At 39.5% G+C, this 20,519-nt stretch overlaps 2 protein-coding genes across 5 annotated transcripts in view; one reads left to right on the top strand and one right to left on the bottom strand.

Moving 5' to 3' along the window:
- nrg1 (neuregulin 1) overlaps positions 1-20,519 on the bottom strand; it is a 402,950-nt gene that overhangs the window by 140,845 nt on the left and 241,586 nt on the right. For all 4 annotated transcript variants that reach the window (XM_073042530.1, XM_073042526.1, XM_073042527.1 and 1 more), the window contains one exon: positions 16,425-16,543. In XM_073042530.1, the coding sequence (XP_072898631.1) occupies positions 16,425-16,543 (119 nt within the window). The remainder of the gene's footprint in view (positions 1-16,424; positions 16,544-20,519) is intronic.
- The window catches only part of fut10 (fucosyltransferase 10), a 357,225-nt gene that overhangs the window by 331,106 nt on the left and 5,600 nt on the right, over positions 1-20,519 (top strand). The gene's annotated exons all lie outside the window — the stretch shown is intronic.

Here is a 20,519-nt window from a genome sequence, read left to right as displayed (position 1 = left end):
AAAACGCAACAAAAGAACTTCATTATAACATTCTTACAATACTAAGCATTCTTCAAACCCAGGTTTAGTGTAAGGAAGCAGAGTGACTGCTTCCTCATTCCAACACCACCTCACTAACCCACTGGGAATCCTGGTTCTGCTTGTTTATGATGTCCAAAATGTCCAAATAGCTCATTTACACCTTGGAATGTGTTCTAGATTGCAAAGGTATTTGCACTGTAATGATTAGCTGTCAGGCTAGCTGTTTTACTGGAATCCAAACAAGCTAAACCGCAATAACTTGTGATTTATTGCAAATACAAACATATTACTTCAAAACCAATGTACTAAAGTAGAAATATGTTGGTTTCCTTCACCTTGCGCATCAACATATCTTTCTATTTCTTTTTCTTGCAATTTTCCAGCATTCATGTTTGAATCGATGTAGTTATAAAGAAGGCAAGAAGGCTATACTTTATTAGGAGTTTGAAAAAATTTGGCATGTCAACAAATACACTCAAAAAACTTCTATAGTTGTACCATGGAGAGCATTCTGACAGGCTGCATCACTGTCTGGTATGGAGGAGCTACTGCACAGACCGAAAGAAGCTGCAGAGGGTTGTAAATCTAGTCAGCTCCATCTTGGGTACTAGCCTACAAAGTACCCAGGACATATTTAGGGAGCAGTGTCTCAGAAAGGCAGCGTCCATTATTAAGTACGTCCAGCACCCAGGGCATGCCCTTTTCTCACTGTTTCTCCCCTCTGCCATCTGATTTCTAAATGGACATTGAACCTTTGGACACTATCTCACTTTTTAAAAGATATACAGTATTTCTGTTTTTGCACGTTTTTTAAAAAATCTATTCAATATACGTAATTGATTGAACATTTCTAATTTTAAAAAAAATCAGGCTCTTCATCACAAACTGGAAGATGATGTTAGTGATGGAAAGACGATTAATTGTGATGCTAATAAATACAGTTGGTACATTATTAATTGACTTCTGGTCACAAGTTGACAGATGTGCCCTGGCAAAAACAACTGAGAATTTTCACTTCAAATTATGGTTTTTTTTGGATCGATTTCAAAAGGAAATCAAAAGAAGAATGGAAATTGGAAGGGAGTTGCGCTGTTTTGAAGTAACACAGCCTCAGCCTTCTCTCCCTCTGTGGTTCTCAGTCTTCCTGCCTTTTTCATCCTTCATCCCTATATCTGGGAGTCCACTGACTAAAGCTGAACACCTGCTCCTGACCATCTGCTGCTCTGTAATTGGTTGCAGGCAATGCCGACCGAGACATTAGGGCCTATAGGGGAAATGATCCAGGCCAGGTTATATCATTGAGGCTGAGACTTCAGTGCAGTGCTGCGTGACTGCTGCACTCTCAGAGATACTGGCTTTCAGATGAGACATCAAACTGAGGCCCCATCTGGTCTTTTAAGGTTGAAGTAAAGGAACCACAGATCTCTTCAGAAGTTGCCTCCAGTGTCCTGGTTGGTATACCAACACCCGAAACAGAGTTTTCTGGAGTCACTTATGCCATTTGATGTTTGTGGAACTTGGCACACAAACCCACCCTCTCCTCCCCCTCCACACGAAACTTTGGCTACTGCTTCCAACGTCACTCAGTTAACTGTACTTCAAAATACTTCACTGGGTCTCTGGAACATATGGAATCATGAAAGAGCCCCATTACCAATGCAAGTCACCTCACCCTACTTAAAGCTACCAGAGGCATGTTGAAATTCTCTCTTCCAGTAACATTAAAGTGCTCCCTCTTTTGAGTAGGGAAATAGTTTGTTTTGGGGATTTCAGCTAGAGGGGATAGTTACCATGTTAGCTCCTAGGCTTCAGCTTCTTGGGTAAGGTGAGGTATCAGCACACCTCAAAACTGACTGCTGAGGAAGAAGGTAAATATACCTGAAGACCCAAGATAAAGATCATTCCCATTCATTGTTGGATGCAAATCCTTTGACTCAAATTTGTTTTATTTTCACTTATGACTTAGAGTTGTTGGTTCAAGTTCCCATTTGAACACCAAATGCAGAATATTTCAGTGCAAGGGAATTCAAAGACCATAAGATCATGTGCTTGGGTATGTATCAGATAGGTCAATAAAATTATCATGAACTGAAAGATAATATTTCTACAAAATGATTGAAATCAAAAGAACCATCCACAGTGTCCAACACAGATGGTAAAACTAATGACGGCTGAAGCTGGAATCACGTTCAAGAAGCTCAGCAGATTGAGCAGCATCTGTGCAAGCAAAGAAGTAGCTGATGTTTTGGATCATGACACTGCGTCAGGATAATACCCAGGATGTAGAGTCTAGTCGGGTGAATGATGAGGACAGAAGGGAGTTTTATCTCTATTCTGTCTGGGGGTGTGTGTTGTGGGAAAGAGATGATATGCATGTGTGGGCTGCATCAGTCATGGTAGAGATGAAGCCACATTTTCTGAAGAAAAGGTGAGCATTTAAAACGTCCTAGAGTGGAATACCTCTTCTTGAGAACAAACGTGGCAGAGATGGAGAAAAGGGAAGAAAGGGATGGTATCTTTGCAGTAGATCAGGTGGAAGGAAGTGTCCTCTTGGAGTTGGCTAGCTCATAGCAAATGTCTGTAGATAGTTTGTTTCATGAGATGGAGACAAGAAAATTCCAAAAAATAGAGAGAGGTATCAGAAATAGTCCACATGAATTTGTCAATGGTTCAGGGCAAAGGTTATATAATTGATGAGACCTGGGAGAATAAACTGTGTTTGAATTAAAAGTCAATGATTCCACAACACAATTGAAGAAAGAACAACCCTCCGCAGTGTCCAAACAGATGGTCACACTGAGATTGCAGATGCTGCAGTTTGGAGCAAAAAATAATTTGTTAGTCCTGAGATCATGGTCCTGATGCCAGGTCCCAACCCAACAATATTGACTATTTGCCTCCACGGATGCTTACCCATTGACTTAACAGAAAACATAGAACAATACAACATGGGAACAGGGCCATTAACTTATGAGATAAATGCCAACCATGATCCCAATCTAAACTACACATCTGTTTGTACATGGACTATATCCCTCCATTCCTTGCCTGTTCATGTTTCTATTGTATCTGCTTCCATTAGTGCAGTGCATTCAAGGTACCTACTACTTTGTGCAAAAAAAGTCTCATAAATCTCCTTTAAACTTTCCCCTTCTCACCTTAGAGCTTTGTCCTTTAGGACTGAACAATCCCACAGGAGGATAAAGACTCCGACTATTTCCCTATTATGCCTCATAATTTTATATTCTTTTATGAGGTTGCCCCCTCAGCTTTCGACGCTCCAGAGAAAACAATCAAAGCTCCTCCAGCAGCTTAGTTTGTTAGCCCAGATCAGATAGCGATTTCCTTTGTTCTTTGTTAGGTCTCCTGAAACACAATAGTCTACAATTTCTCAGCATAGCATTAGCTGTGTAACACATCGGAAATCTAAGAGTTAATGAGAGGTGCTATATAAACGAAGTTATATTCCTTACAAGTGAGACCAATAAACAAAATGGAGAATGAAAATCCTCGGTCCTTGGACCATACAACACTGGTGCTGGTGCTTGATTTCACTTTCCTTTCAGAGGTAAAAGAGGTTGGTAAATCTTCATGGAAATGTCTGTTCAAAATCAAAAACTTAACTGAATAAATATCCCCACAATTATAATACACATCATTATTCAATCCTAAAGAGCTTTGCTTGCCAGTGCTATTTCTTTGTTAAAAACAGAACTCCAACTAAATTTGTCACATACACTATTTCTTGAAATACTCTTGACCAGGCTGCTGTAAATCTCTTCATGGCTGGAGTGTCATTTCCTTCTTTCTAAAGCAATTGACTGGCAAGACGTTAATTGGTTTGGATGAGAATCTATTTCACAGATCCACTGCTCTGTGGGGAGAATCGTTATTTTACTTTTTTTTCTTTTTGATAATGCCTGCCAATTTTTCATTGTACTTCCTGGATCTGTGGCCATTGTTTAAGTAACCTTTCAAACCCATGCCATTGACAGGGATCACAGAAGCATTAGGATTAAAGTTCACAATGACCCAACTCCTTTAAACAATTTTACTGTGCTACCCTTATCTTTATCATGGCCTTCTCTCTACAGTGGTACATGAAAATCCCTCCTGTACTCCTCCCTCAATGGATTCCCCTGGTTATGATACATTTCTCATGTTTCTTAGGGAGACAAAACTGCTCACTACCAGTTTCCAATAGCACTTCCTTGAAGATTGACTGATGTTTGATTCGAGGAAGTAGATTTCTGTTTCACAGATACGTTATTTTTGTGAATGCACACTCTGGAAGGGCAAAGAAAGCAGATACACAGGAACATTCGAAAGGAACTGGGTAATTTCCTGAAAGGGTAAGATTTATGGGATGCAATAATGTATATAATTTGTCTACTAAATACATTCAATTTTATATTTATATGTATAAAGTTGATTTCCTCCAGTCTACAGGGGTCATGGTGTTTTAGGAAATTTATCTTGTGCCCCTCTTTGATTGATTTCTGTGTGAACTACGAGTAGATGTGCATTCTGCATGTTTAGGAAAAATAAACTTCATAATAGATGCAAAAGCAAGGATGTGATAGGAAATCCACGTTCCTTTTGAAAGATACAGTTCAAGTGATGATAGGGTGAATAGCTTCTTTGTATGCTTCATGTATAACAGGCAGGATATATTCATAGGGGCTATAAAGTTAGAGGGGTAGGTGATGGGCAAAATACATAATGGAATGGAGTGAGAGGTGCCAATCCATCATTTAAAGTACCTGAACTGTTCTTTTGGACACATCTATCAAACATCCTCACCATCCGGACCATGCTATCATGGGGCAGAAAGTACAGATGTCTGAAGTCCCACACTATCAAATTCAAGAACAGCTACTTCCATTCAACCATTTAATTCTTGAACTAACCTGCAACAGCAATAATCACCACATCAGTATAGCGACACTTTAACCACTTTGTACTACAGTGAAGTTGGTTAATTTTTGGTCTAATTGTGTGCATTCTTGCATAATTTATATTTTATTTATGTTATACTCATGAACGTTGCGCATCTGATGCTCTGCATCCACGAGTAACTTTATTTGTACATGTCGTTGTGTATATGACAATAACCTCAACTTTGATTGATTGATCTCTTCCTGTTGCACTTCCTTGACTCTTGGTCTCATGAAATTTCCCATCTACCTATGAAACTCCAGGAGCCAATACTGCAAATAGGTCATTTCTGATGAGCCCTGTTAGCTCCTACAAGTTGAAATATACACCGTTCGTACACGGAAGATTTCTAAAAGAGATTTCACCTCATCACATCACATCAAGCTACAGTAAGGAGTAGTAGACTGTTTAAAAGAATCCACTGATCCAAGCATATGCAACGTAGCTAGTGAAAGTCAGCAGCGTGTAGTACTGACCCTGTGCTTGGCTATTTAACTAGGGGTTAGTCAACCAAATGTCCTCAAATATTATATTAAGTTTATATGATTTAAAGGCATAATATTATCTTAACACTAAGATTAGTGCAGATAGGTACAATGAATAACATGGGCCTGATTAACTGAAGGATCAGTTTCTGAGCTGTCCAACACTATAACCCTCTGACTAAATCTTTGTGGACTGCAGTAGAAGCCAATTTAAAAAAAACCTCTGTAACTATTCTAGCACAAGAATTTACCACACAGAATTTATGAATTTATAAGATGAACTTTTAGCCAGCATCTTGGAAGAAGTCCTTCAGACATTAAGTCTCTACCCTGGGCAGAATATATATTCCAATCACAATTAGCATTATCATAACCATTGGGTATATTGCTCAGTCATATTCATGTCATCCCTGTATCCATTGGAAATACCTTCCAGTCATGGGCCTGAGAAGGCATTCCATATATCAATGGGAAATATTTCCAGGGTTTATACAATCACAAGATTTTACTTTCATTATTTTATTTGGTAATTGATTTTAAAGTGAGTAGTGGGCCATTGTGCTCAAACTGTACATGCTTCAGAAAATAATGTTGAAGAATATAGGGAAAAAATCTGTTTTCCTGCATCAGTCAGGTTAATTCCCATCTTTCTCCTTGTTTTGAACGACTCTCATGGCAGTAATAATAATAATAGGACTTCAGATATAGCTCTCTCAACTGTTGAGTCGGGAGGTTATGGGCTCAAATCCTACTGCAGGCACTTGACTGCATAATCTAGGCTGAAACTCCAATATTGGAGGTGCAGCTATTTGGGGGAGGTGTGAGTCTCTGTCTATCCTCTCAGAAAGAAAACAAACATTCTGTAACATGCATGGCAGGGGAATTCTGCCTGGAGTTCTGGCCTGTATTTATCTTTCAAGCAATACCATTAAAACATTATCTGGTCATTATCAGATTGCTCTTTCCAAGAGTTTGATGTGGGTACCTATGCTGATTCATTTCCCAGAGCAGGACAGAAAATGCCTTAAAAGTAAATAATTGGTTATAAAGCTCTTTGGGATGTCCCATGGTCTGGACAGCAAAGTATAAATGCTGGTAATTATTCATTCTTTACATTTTTAATATTATAACCATGTAGGAAATATAAACACAAGTTCTTGCAAATATTTTAGCGTCCTGGAAAAATAACTCCAATTATGTTCATTGATTATCTTTGGAGCTACAAACTATAACTTTCTAAAGCTATTACCTAACCCACATTATCGAGGCAGTTGGGAGAAATCCTCCATTTGTCTCTCTCACACACACATAGTGACATACCTATGGGCAATCTGGAATGGGAGATAGAAAACACGTAAAAATACTGGAGATGTTCAACAGGTTAGGCAGCATTGGTAGAGAGGAGAAGCCCGATTAATAATAAAGATCTACGCCCTTTCCTGAGAACTGGAATAGTTGCAGAATAAATAAATTTCAAAATGCTGACAAAGGGAAAAATAAAGGAGAAAAAATCTGCATAATGTGAAATACAAGAGATTATCATTGCACTTTGATGAAAGACATTTGCCTGAAACATTAAAACTGTTTCTCCTTCAACAGATACAACCAACCTGCCAAGCATCTCCAGCATTTCACATTTTTATTTCAAGTTTCCAGCATCTGCAGTTTTATATTTGCCTTATTGAGTATTTCCAATAAACTCTGCGTTTAAGGGGACACAAAGAATTGCATATGCTAGAATCCGGAGTAAAATATATAAAAACACACTTGAACTTGGTTAGTCAGGCAACATCAATTGACATTTTCGGTTGAGAGCCTTCATCTAGACTGAAAGTTGACTGCGAGATAGCCAGGATATTTTGGCCCTGCTAGCTCTTGCTCCACCCTGTTCCTTCAGCTTTTTATATCTCCCCTCTAGTTTCAATCCAGGTGAATTATCAATTGTCCATTTCCCTCAGTTAATGCTCTCTGACCCACTGAGTGCCTCCACTTTTTTTAAAAAATGTATTTTACATTTAGCATACTCCTGTAAAAATCTAGAAACCAAATCCAATTGTCTACCAACCTGTCTGGCAAACAACAGCAGGGAAATGTACTGACTGACGGCGAACAACAAACAAATAATCCTTGGGCTAAACCAACTGATTAATTCTACATACTGACATCTCTATCTCTTTTATTGTGAAATGGAATTTAATAAATCTAGTATTTATGATGACACAAAATCTGCCAGACCATTGACAAAACCAAATCAGCCACAATCAGCCACATATAGCCTCAAAGGAAAAGGAACCTGCCATTCTTACCCACCTTGCTGATTAGTACTACATTGACCCTGTACCACAGGTGACTGACTCAACCAAGGATGGGCAAAACATTAGATCTTCTCACATCCTAGCCAATATTACCAGAATATTTATATAATATTAATTTAATATAGGAATAATGATATCAATGTTATTGGTCAGCAGAATGATGCAGCTAGTACAGACACTGCCTTATAGTTCCATTAACCTGGGTTCAAACTTGACTTCTGGCGCTATTGGATGGAATTTGCTTGTTCTCCATATGGATTTCCTCCAGATTCTTCTGGTTGCTCCCATATCCCAAAAGCATTTGAGATAAGAGGTTAATTGGCCACTGCCTGTTGCTTCTAGTGTATTCGACTTATAGAACCCGAATGCAGTTGATGGCAATATGGGAAGCAGGATTAGGGTGAAAATGGATGTTTGTTGGTTGTAAAGGACTTGGTGGGCTAGAGGGCATATTTCAATTGTACATGTTTATAAAGTGAATTCAGTGCATGTAAAGTATCCCGAGGAGCTCCACATACCCAGGACATTATAGTAAAGGAGGAGATATTACTGGAGGCCAGCCCTAATTTTGGTCAAAATGGAAGACATGAGGAAGACTGCTTGGAGAGTTAATTGGATTTAACGAGGGAGTTCTGGACCTCAGGACATAGACACTTGAAGCAGAGCTGTGCAGGAGGAGTAGAGTTAAAAGAAGCCGGGGTACTGGGCTGAAAGGAAGTTGCCGAGCTGGGGCTGAGCAGAGAAGATAGATTTGTTTATTTAGATTATTTCTATCCTTTGTGGATTTACTATCATGCCATGCAAAATACAGGGGCTTGAAAGCTTGCAAGATCAGACTTCCTCACTGCTCACAGACTTCTAAACTATTCACCTCTTACACATCCCCTTCCTGGTGATGCTGTCGCATTCTTGGACTCTATTCCACATCCGTTCTCATCTCAGCTATCACCACCTTAGCATTGCTTTTTGCAGCACCATTCTGCTACTTTGCATTCATCACAGCATTTATTGCTGCATTTGCTATTACCGTGTGTACTGTTCACTCTGCGAGCTTCACACCAGCGAGGAATTTCACAGCACCCTGGTGGATATGAAAATAAACTAATCGGGATTGGAATCTGCATGCAGCTCGTCAGGGTTGGCAGGATGCAGATTGATTATAAAATGCCAGTCGATGCACTTAAAACCTTTCGATTTTACTTGGAATGGTCCTCAGTGCCATGATGAGACAGTACAAAAGAGATAAGACCATTTTCTCAAAATGGCTTTCTGTTGAGGATTTAGGTCATCAGTACTTAATGTGATTCTGAACTGCACGCTCTGCATCCATCTGAAGGCATGATCCTTTCACATTTAACCTACTTGATTATGAGACAGAGCCATTCAGTGACAGTGTGTCATGCTTCATACAAAGTAACAAATATTCGAAGAATAGCAATGAGAGATGAAGGAGAAAGTTCATTGATTTCTTTATGAATATTTTGGCTGCAGGGTAACTCCCATCTCTATACCAGACTGCTAGCTTTCTATTTCTCTATATTTCTAACTCATTGCAAAAGAACAGCAGAATACACAAAAAAAACTTAATATCATCCATTTCGTGTGGCCAAAGGGTAATGGCTTAAAAAAAAACAGTAAACAAATTTCACTAGCATCCATTATTTGATGCTGTGGTTTTGCACTGCTGTTTGCTGACCTTTCCCAGAGGAAGTAGGTCATTTGCACATGACATTTCTCAAATGCAATATGTTGCACAGACTAGTCTAGCAATGTGCCAACACCACAATTTGCACTGCAGAACACAGTAGGCATTTCTGATTAGCTGAGGATGGAATTACCACTGATGACAACTCCATCTGACGTAGAGAGGAAAGAAAACAGTTAACAAATTGACAAGAGCGCTGCCATTTTCTCTTTAATCCTGCATGATTGAAGTCACATTTCAAGAGGAGGAGAATCAGATACTCAGAACCGAGCAAGAGGTGACAAGGTTTTCCAGAATGGCAAATTTCCAATGCAGCAACCAATTGCTTCTTAACGATTACAGTACTTGTGCCTGTCTGAGTCAAACCAACAATATTGTATTTTCAGTTTGATTTGTGTAGTTTCCCCAGACATCCTTCAGAAGTGGTGGTGAGAGGAATTGGAAGTAAATTCGGCATTGGAGTTTATAAAGAAATAGGTAGATCTAAGCTGGTCCGGATAAGGCTTTTCAAGATACCACTGATTCAGTGGGGCTCCTGTATTGTATGACTCTCAGTTACTCTTTCCAATGTGGTGTTCTGATGAAGAAACTACACAGGAATTCAGCTTCATATTACACGTTTGTAGATTAACAACCTGTGCTTTATGGGTTCCCACATAATGGACCAAAGTCTACAAGTCAGAGCAGAAAAGGATTATTGAATCTATTTTTCAGGCACATTTAACACACATGATGCCAGTCATATGTACTTTAAAGGCAGGCAAAAACAAATCTTTTGGTCAAATGAATAATAATTTATTGTTTTTTAATAAGTCAAATTCTGCAATCTCAGAATTGCAGAGAACATTTAGGAACTCAAACAATTATTTGTTTTATTTTCAGTGTCTGTGCCATTTACTTATTAGAGCAAAAATCTGCTGCAACAACTGTACAGAAGTACTTTAAGGGGCTGCCTCCAATGAGCCCCACTCTGCACTAATAATGAATGCAATATCAATGCTCAGCTATATGAATGCATGATAAAAATACAAAAGAAATAACTTTACTACAGGAGTGCAGCAAAGCATGCAGGAACAGTAAATGTGGCAGACTGGGAGATAGACTTTGGTGAAATTGACTTACTAATTCATGATACCTTTCACTGGGTAGTGCTGATCCCAAGGAAGTATCTGAGTTGCTTTTTCTCAAGAATGAAGGGGGGGGGGGGGGGGTTGATGATTGGGTCTCTGGTAGTCAGTTTCTGAGTCTATAGGTGGAACTTTTCCCTAAGCTTTCATGGTCTAATCTTCAAAGGCACGGATTATGTTTAATTTTCACAAAAGAACCAGATATTGGTTGTTTTGCATATTTAATATGCCACTCCCCTCACATTCACCCCAACGACTTGACCTCTAGTCCTGATGAAGGGTCTCGACCCAAAACATCAACAGTGCTTCTTCCTATAGATGCTGCCTGGCCTGCTGCATTCCACCAGCATTTTCTGTGTGATTTTACCTCTCTACCTGGGTGGGCAGGTATAGTATCTACGTCCTCGCATGAACAGGTAGTATCCAGTGTTGAAAGGGTTAGAGTGTATTGGCAAGTTTCCTGGTCACAGCAGTTAACAACACATCCACTTTTACTAGGATTGCTTGCATAAGAGTTGGGAAGCCCCCCTCCCCCACTCAGTTGATGATCACAATTCCAACTTTGGTCCATCCAAGATCAGTTTACCCAAACCTGGGGTTGACCAGTTGAAGGTCAATCCCAAATCTAAAATAATCCCACAGACTCCTTCTCTGAAATGACTTAGGATGTGATTGGCTCATTCCCTACTTCAAATAAATCAGGTGGGGCAAGAAGAATTAAGAGGGCTTTTTCAGTAACTAGCATAAGAATACAAAATGTGGTGTTAATAGCTGGTCAAATGTTTGTCAGACAATACAAGTGCAGGTCACCAATTTCTAAAATGTAGAACAAATGACTTCTTTCTCAACAGCTCGGACATGCTTCAACACAACCACTGTGACTTAATTGAGAATACGTAGTGGTGTCCAGTTACTGAAGATATGTTTCTACACTTCACGTATCAGGTTGGGAACTTCTTGCCAAGAAAAACGTTACCAAACGAAAAAGTTTTATGGAAACAATGTACTCTGCGAAAATATAGATTTAAATGTACTTTCTCTTAAAAAAATTGACTAACTTATTAATTGTTTTAAATTGAGAACATTCTGCCTTAACTAAACATTTTACTTTAGAGATAAGCGGCACAAAGCTTTGGATTTTCTACCTGAGTGACTTCACACGTGTGTATGAAACTGGCTGGATGTCAGCCACTCTAACTACAGAAGATGCATGATCGAGCATATTGTAACAGAATGGGTTCCAACACGTCTTCAGTACTAGTGACCTGCAGTATCAATCCTACGCCTACTTTTTCAATCCTACGCCTACTTTTTCAATCTTAAAAAGGAATGGGACTGAAAGCCTACGTAAACATCCCTAGGTAATCCACAAAAGGAAAGAAATACTCAGCCAACCTAAGTGCCATTCTGGCTAGTTTCCCGCCTGACACTGCCTATGGTTCAGCTGTTCCAGAACATAGGAGATGCTTCTTTAACCGAAACAACAGCAGATTTATACAAAGATTTCAACATGCCAAAGTACAGATACCTTGTCCAACATCTATTTAATACTACAAAACTGAAAAGTCAGATCCTTTTTCAGACTTGCTGACACAAGCCAAACACCTGTTGCCAGCTTCTGTAAATGTTATTGAAGTTGAATGTTATCGGATCTTGATGTTAAAAACAGCTTTACACAAGAGCACCAAATACAATATTTACTCCAGATCATTGGGAATCACTTACTGTATCAGACAAATTCCAAAAATAATTAAAAGCTCAGCCAACACACAACTTTATTCAATAGATTCAATTTAAAAAATCCAGGATTTTAGATGATTTTGAAATCACCTGTGGTTTTGTATTTAGAGATTTTGCATCTTTTATCATTCAATGGCCAGAGAACATGACAAACTAGAATCCATCAGCAGATAGAAAGTGCAAATTACAACTGCAAATGTCACACCACTCTTCAATAAAGAAGGGAGGCAAAAGAAAGGAAATTATCAGCCAATTAGTCTGACCTCAGCAGCTGGGAAACTGTTGGAGTCAGTTGCTAAGGATGAGGTTTCATGGTACTTGAAGGCACATGATAAAATAAGTCAAAGTCAGCATGGTTCCCTTAAAGAATATCTTACCTGACAAATTTGTTGGAATTCTCTGAAGTAGTAACAAGCAGGATAGACCAACAAGAATTGGTTGATGTTGTGTACTTGGATTTTCAGAGGGCCTTTGATAAGGTGCTACACAAAAGGCTGCTTAGCAAGACAAGAGCCCGTGGCATTACAGGAAAGATACTGGCATGGATAGAACATTGGCTGATTTGCATGAAGCAAAGAGTGGGAATAAAGGGAACCTTTTCTGATTGGCTGTCGGTGACTAGTGCTATTCCACAGGGATCAGTGTTGGGACCACTTTTTATTGCTTTATATGCCAATGATTTGGATGATGGAATTGATGGCTCTGAAGCCAACCTTGGCGATGATGTGAAGATAGCTGGAGAGGCAGGTAGTGTTGAGGAAGCAGGGAGTCTGCAGAAGGACCTGGACAGATTAGGAGAATACGCAAAGTAGTAGCAGATGGAATACAGTGTCACAAAGTGTATGGCCATGCACTTTGGTAGAAGGAATAAAAGCACAGACTATTTTCTAAATACAAAAAACTGAGGGGCAAAGGAACTTGGGAATCCTTGTGCAGGATTCCCTAAAGATTAATTTACAGATTGAGTCAGTGGTGAATGTAACGTTAGCATTCATTTTTAGAGGACTAGAATATAAAGGCAAGGATGAAATACTGAGGCTTTATAAGGAACTGGTGAGGGCTCACTAGGAGTATTATGAGCAGTTTTGGGTCCTTTATCTAATAAAGGATGTGCTGACATCGGAAAGGATTCAGAAAAGGTTCACAAGAATGATTCTGTGAAAGAAAGGGTTATTGTATGAATAGCATTTGATAGCTCTGGGTCTAAACTCAATGGAATTTAGAAGAATGAGAGGGGATCTCACTGAAACCTACTGAATGTTGAAAGGCCTAGATAGGGGTAGGCCTCTGTTAGTCTCGATAGACCACGGATTTGCACCTTGGAAAGATTCCAGGGCGCAAGCCTGGGCAAGGTTTTTTTTTTAAATGGAAGACCGGCAGTTGCCCAAGCTGCAAGTCTCCCCTCTCCATGCCACCAATGTTGTCCAAGGGAAGGGCATTAGGACCCCATAGAGCTTGGCACCAGTATCATCGCAGAGCAATGTGTGGTTAAGTGCCTTAACCACGCAAGCCTCAGCAAAGGCTCGAACTAGCGACCTTAAGATAACTAGATGAATGCCTTAACCACCTGGCCACGCGCCAACACAAAGACCTAGATAGTATGGATGTGGAGAGGATGTTTCCTATAGTGGGGGAGTATAGGACCAGAGGGCACAGCCTCAGAATAGAGGCAGACAAGGAGGAATTTCTTTAGCCAGAGGGTGGTGAATATGTGGAATTCATTGCCCCAGGTGTCTGTAGAGGCCAGGCCATCAGAGGTCGATAAATTCTTGATTAGTCAGGGTGTGAAAGGTTACAGGAAGAATGCAGGAGAATGGGGTTGAGAGTGAAATGGATCAGCCAAGATGAAGTGGTGGAACAGACTCACAGGCTGAATGGCCCAATTCTGTTCCTATGTTTTATGTTTTTACGGATAGGATGTCTACTGACGGTTGATGCCGTCAATCACGAGCTACAAAGTCTCAGTGTGCTTCACCAATGACAGGCTTCAAATTCGTGTTCACTGTTCATTATTGGGAAGAAATCGTGCAAGTTTCTGCCGAGATGTCTATGTCTTTAATGAAAAAGTTAAAAACTTCATTACACCTTGACAATGGACATTTTGAAAGACAAGGATGAAACCTGCTTTAATGTTGAGGCATTGTGCAGAGCTTCTGGTCAAAAATTTCTGACTTTCCATGTTTTTTCTATTAGTTGTGCTGAGAAAGTTTAAAAAAAAAGGGAGGTGCTGTCAAGAGGAAAATAATTTTCTACAAAATAGCATTAGTGCCGAGGTAATTTTCCATAGCAGAACTATTTTAAGTAAAGAAAAACTATGCAATGGCATCTTATTGGCAAATAATTTACCTGTGTACTGGCATTTAGAGAAACAGACATCTTTTGATAATCAGCATATTGTCTCTGTGTGTTTCATTTAATTCAAATGCACAAAGATGACAAAATATCCAACATAATCACACACATTTAGCTCTATTGACTAAAAACAAATTTCTCTCTTTTAGTCTACATTAATTGATCTTCAATTGTTTTCCATTAGGATATTACTACCTTTCAGTTACAGAGGAGTCAGAAAGGAAGGGTTAACTGGACAAAAGAGCGGAATGATAATATGCCCAGTATTAACATCCAGCATCTTCTTGTTTTTATATTTGCTTTCAACCTTCCATTTATAATGGAAGCTTCCTGCATAAATTTGACACCATATTATTTCACCCTTAGGTCATTGGAAGCTTCGAGTGAAGGATCATTAAAATGTGATGTTTACATACAAGTTATCATTATAAATGTGAACACAGATATTTCTAAAGAGCCTAGTTGTTGGCAAAGCTGGACTTTAGCACAAACAAAACAGATGATAACATACTGGCAGCAAATTACATATCCAGTCAAATTTTCATTCCACAGTAGAAAACCAGATAAGTAAATTGGCTGGGAATTATTGCATATGTGTTCAAAATAGAGAACTATATAATTGTATGGGGTGGAGATGCGTCTCTACCACCGGAGGTGCAAGGCACCCCTTCCCTTCGCTAGCCTACAGGCCACCGTTGGGGTAGGTGTAGTACCTGCTCGGCCCCCACCTGCAGTCAGGGTCACGGGAAGCCATGGGAGCAGATGGTGGGTGGTCGTATGAGCGGCTGTGCATATCAAAAGTCCTGGTTATGTGACCATTGACACCAGGCAACCTCTGAAGTGTTATTGATTACGACTGAGGCTACCCATCTTGTAAAGACGTAGCCCAGTAGAAGGCAATGGCAAACCACTTTTGTAGAAATATTTGCCAACAACAGTCATGGTCATAGAAAGACAACAATCACCCATATCATACAACACAGCACATAACCAACAATATACTTATAGACAACTCTTCAATTCTATTTGCCCCAATACTAAATGACTATTAACTTAGAAATTCACTTTAATAGCCCTTGGTTATATCCTTTCTTATGATTGACGATACAAAAATTATCTATCAATGCAATTTGCTTTGTGTTGCAAAATGAAGCAATAAAATATTTTTACCATTAGGCAAAAATGTAAAGCAAATTGGCTTCTAAGTCTCATATATATTATATAGTTAGGCATAAAATTGAATTTATCATCAAATAATCTTTCTTTATTCTTCACAGAAATTCTAAAAGCACAATTTCAGCAGAAATGTTTGCATTACGCATGTTGCTACTATTGAACAAGTCCTTTCATCAACTTAGGCATTTTGCCAACTCAGCTCCTTGAACTGTCCTCCAGCATTTAACTTATTTCTCATCTGCTCTTTACATAGAACATAGAATAGTACAGCACATTACAGGCCCTTTGGCCCACAATGTTGTGCCGACCCTCAAGCCCTGCCTCCCATATAACCCCTCACCTTAAATTCCTCCATGTACCTGTCTAGTAGTCTCTTAAATTTCACTAGTGTATTGCAAAATGGTTGGTTCCCATTGGCTTCTCACCATCACAGGAAACATTAGTATGTTGGGCCAATACAGAGTCAACAGTGAGCTTAAGGTAATACTGATCAGTATGTGGTTAAACTGGTGATTGAACTGTTTCAGACACACATCACCAATGTGAATCACACAATCACTCTTACCAGGCGTAACAGCTATGTTGCTTATAGACGAGTCTTCACCCTGCTGATTGACAGCTTTACACGTATATTTTCCAGCATGTGATGGTTTCACTTTCCTTATCAGAAGTTCGGATTCCTTCCTGCAAAAAGTAACAAAAGACGCTTTCACTTTGTTGAAGAGGTGACGGGAGGAAAGTAAACTGAGTTTACAGATGCACCTGCGTTGGACAGAAGATTAAGCTGCCCTGGAGCAGAGATGATTGCATCTCTGAGAGGTAGAGAACTGAAAGAATGACCTTACACTAAAATCATGAATTCTGTCTCCAAACATACAGCTGAATGCACATCTTATGTTATAGAGTCATAGAGACGTACATCATGGGTACAGGCCTTTCAATGACTCCATGCCTACGGTGCCCATTCAGCTTATCCTAATTCTCAACATTCAGCTCATATCCTTCTAAGCCCCACCCCTCCATATATCTATCCATATGTTTTGTAAATGGCACTACTGTACCTGCCTAAATCACTTCCTTTGGCAATTCATTCCAAAATATTCACTACCCTCTGCATGAAAAATCAGGTCCCTATTAAATCTTTCCACAAATTCTATTCCTCCTAGTTTTAGATGCCTCTACACTGGGGAAGAAACTGTTACCACGCACCTTATCATCTATGCCTTTCATAATTTTAAACATTTTTGTAAAGTCACCCTTTATTCTCCTAGGTTCCAAGGAATAAATTCCTAACCTGGTCAACCTCTCCCTGTAACTCTGGTCCTCTAGTCCTGGCAACATACTTGGCATTCTTTTTTCTGCACTCTTTATAGGTGAGCGCGTTTTTCTTCTAACAGGCTGATCAAAACTACATGCATCCTCACCAATGACATACAACTGCAACATAAAGTCCCAAATCCTAGCCTGATGAAGGTCAGACTTTTTCACCACCTTGTCTACTTGTGACGATTCTTTCAAAACCCATACACTTGACCTCTTCAAATAACTCTAAAAGGTTCGTCATGCACAAGTTCCATACTCAAATACTTGCTAACTCCTCTTAATCAGATTCTGCTTTTCCAAGTGCTAGCAGACCCTGTCCCTCAGACAGGAGTTAGGAAGATTATAAGGAATAGAGATGAATATAGTCCCTGTAATAGATTGGAGAACAGATATCCATGTGGTAGGGAGATACACACATTCCTGCAGCATTTGGGAATTGGAAAAGGCAAAGGCAGACCCTGCAATAGAAGTGAATGCAGAACCTGCATGGAGGTCCCTACAGCAGAGGGAATTCAAAACATGAGAAGTTTTGCAGTTAATAGAAATCTTGAGCAACACACACACACACACACAATGTTGCAGGAACTCAGCAAGGTAAGCAGTGTCTCTGGAGGGAATAAACTATTGAAATTTCAGGCTGAGACCCTTCATCAGGACTGGTTTTTCTTCTACCCTCCATAGATGATGCCTGATCAGTAGAGGGAAATGATGTCTCTGCAGTGATTAAAATATTATTTTGCTCTTTTTGTCTAGGCCAAAGAGAGGTACTACATTGGTGCAATAAGGATTAGAGTTTTAGAGCCATACAGCATGGGAAAAAACCTTTCAATCCCTGTACCATGTGACCAAGATGCCCATCCAAGATAGCCCATTTGCCAGAATTTTGCCCATATCCTGCTAAACCTTTCCAATCCATGTACCAGTCCAACTGTCTTTTAAATGTTGTTATTGTACCTGCCTCAACCACTTCCTCTGGCAGCTGATTCTACATAGATACCACACTTTGTGTGAGAAAGTTACCACTCATGTTCCTCATAAATTACTTTTCTCTCAGCTTAAATCTATGCCCTCTAGTTCTTGGCACTCCATTTTAAGGAAAGAAACCCTTATGATTTTATACACCTCTGTAAGATCACCTCTCAGCCTCCTGCATTCTAAGGAATTACAGGCTAGCCTGCCCAACCTTTCCCTATAACTAGGTTCCTCAAGTCATAGCAGCATCCTTGCAAGTCTTTTCTGTACTGTCTTCAGTTTAGTAATATCTTTCCTATAGGAAAATGGCAAAATTAAACACATATCCCACATGCAGCCTCACCACGAACATTCAACTTTGATACTCAATGTCCTGACTTACAAAAAAACGTCATCACCCTGTCTACTTGTGAGTCTACTTTCAGGAAACAATTTACTTGTATCCAATGGTCCCTCTATCTACAACACTCCCCAGCCCTTCATTCTGAAAGTCCTACTTACATTTGACTTTCCAAAATACAACACTTTACACTTATCCATAGTAAACTCCTTTTGCTATCTGTCAGCCCACTTACTCAGCTGATCAATATACCTCTTCACCATTCAGGTATAAGAATCTTGTTGGCACTGAACAAGTAGTTGCTGAAAGATGACACAGTCTGTCAAAGCAGAGAATGCTCTGTTCCATAGTCCTGATATTCAATTTCTTTGTAACCAAAACTGGCAAAGGCCGAGACATTGGTATTTTGTTCATTTTGTTTAAAAAGAAACATTAGCAGCCTTGTGGCTTCATGGCAAGTGCCATGATCCATGTTTGATTTAATTAAGGGAGTTAAACTTTGGCTGCTTTCTAATTTACCTTCCTAACCGGAAAAGGCAATAATTTCTTCAGAGACGCACCCATCTATCTGTATAATCTGCAGAATTGGTTGCCATAATTTTGGGCTTACAGTGGGTGGAGGAAATTTGTCCTTGCAAAGTTGTAATTTCCTCAGATTCTTTCTCGGTTTTGACTAGTCTTAAAACAGGTAATTCTAGCAGCAGGTCATATTTCCTGCTGGAAGTTCTTTAAACTTTATTTCATATTCAAAGTATTGGTTTACATGTCTACTTCTTATGGATCCCTGCATATAGAGGTGTTGAAGGGAAGGAAGGGGTTGATTGTTTGGCCAAGAGAGATGTTAGAAGTTGAACTGTCGATATAGATTTTAGCAAATCAGAAGCCAAGGGTTCAGTGGGGCTCAGAATTAGGGGAATATGGCAAGGCTTGTGAGATAATGGGCATAAGGGGAGGCATCTTTACAGAATACATCAAACTGTTGGATTGATTGGAGAAGGAAGTAAAACAAGAAGGGGTGGAATTACATTGGCTTGACATAGAGTTAGGCATACTATGCTTAATTAATATCTTGCCGGAAAACATCACTCTGGGGTTTGCAGGTATAGTCATTCTTTTACAATGTGAAGCATGTAAGATTGAAAGAAAGCAAACGCAAGCTGCACTACCATCTCTGAAGGTTGATAGTTTTCATTTTAAAACTTTACTAAATTATGGAAGTGACATTAATTTCATTCACAATATTGTCAAGTCACTTTTTATTGTCATTTCGACCATAACTGCTGGTACGGTACACAGTAAAAATGAGACAACGTTTTTTCAGGACCATGGTGCTACATGAAACAGTACAAAAACTACACTGAACTACGTAAAAACAACACAGAAAAAAATCTACACTAGACTACAGACCTATCCAGAACTGCATAAAGTGCACAAAACCGTGCAGGCATTACAAAAAATAATAAAGACAATAGACACAGTAGAGGGAAGTAAGTTGGTGTCAGTCCAGGCTCTGGGTATTGAGGAGTCTAATGGCTTGGGGGAAGAAACTGTTACATAGTCTGGTCGTGAGAGCCCGAATGCTTTGGTGCCTTTTCCCAGATGGCAGGAGGGAGAAGAGTTTGTATGAGGGGTGTGTGGGGTCCTTCATAATGCTGTTTGCTTTGTGGATGCAGTGTGTGTTGTAAATGTCTGTAATGGTGGGAAGAGGGACCGCCATATGAAAGAATAATGTCTTTCATTATTTACAAACTATAGGGCTTTTTGGGGTAATTGAATTTTCATTTGATAAACAACTAGTAGGGGCTTTACTTCCCAACTCTCTATACCACACTCCAGTCCAGTTACTGGTGGTAACACACATTTAAATTGGACTGCCAACCACCATTAAAAGACAGAAAAAGAAGATGTGCACCCATGATCCCTTTTTGTCCAACAGTATTCCTGAAGAGAAGTAGAATTTATTGCATGTATCTATATTGCATATAACAACTAAAAACACAAGTACGAACATATGGCAGGAGCAAA

This window comes from Hemitrygon akajei, chromosome 4 (assembly GCF_048418815.1).
Source record: "Hemitrygon akajei chromosome 4, sHemAka1.3, whole genome shotgun sequence".
In the NCBI taxonomy this organism is placed as follows: domain Eukaryota; kingdom Metazoa; phylum Chordata; class Chondrichthyes; order Myliobatiformes; family Dasyatidae; genus Hemitrygon; species Hemitrygon akajei.
Note: the sequence above shows the minus strand (reverse complement) of the source record. Positions and strands in the feature narration are given on the sequence as shown.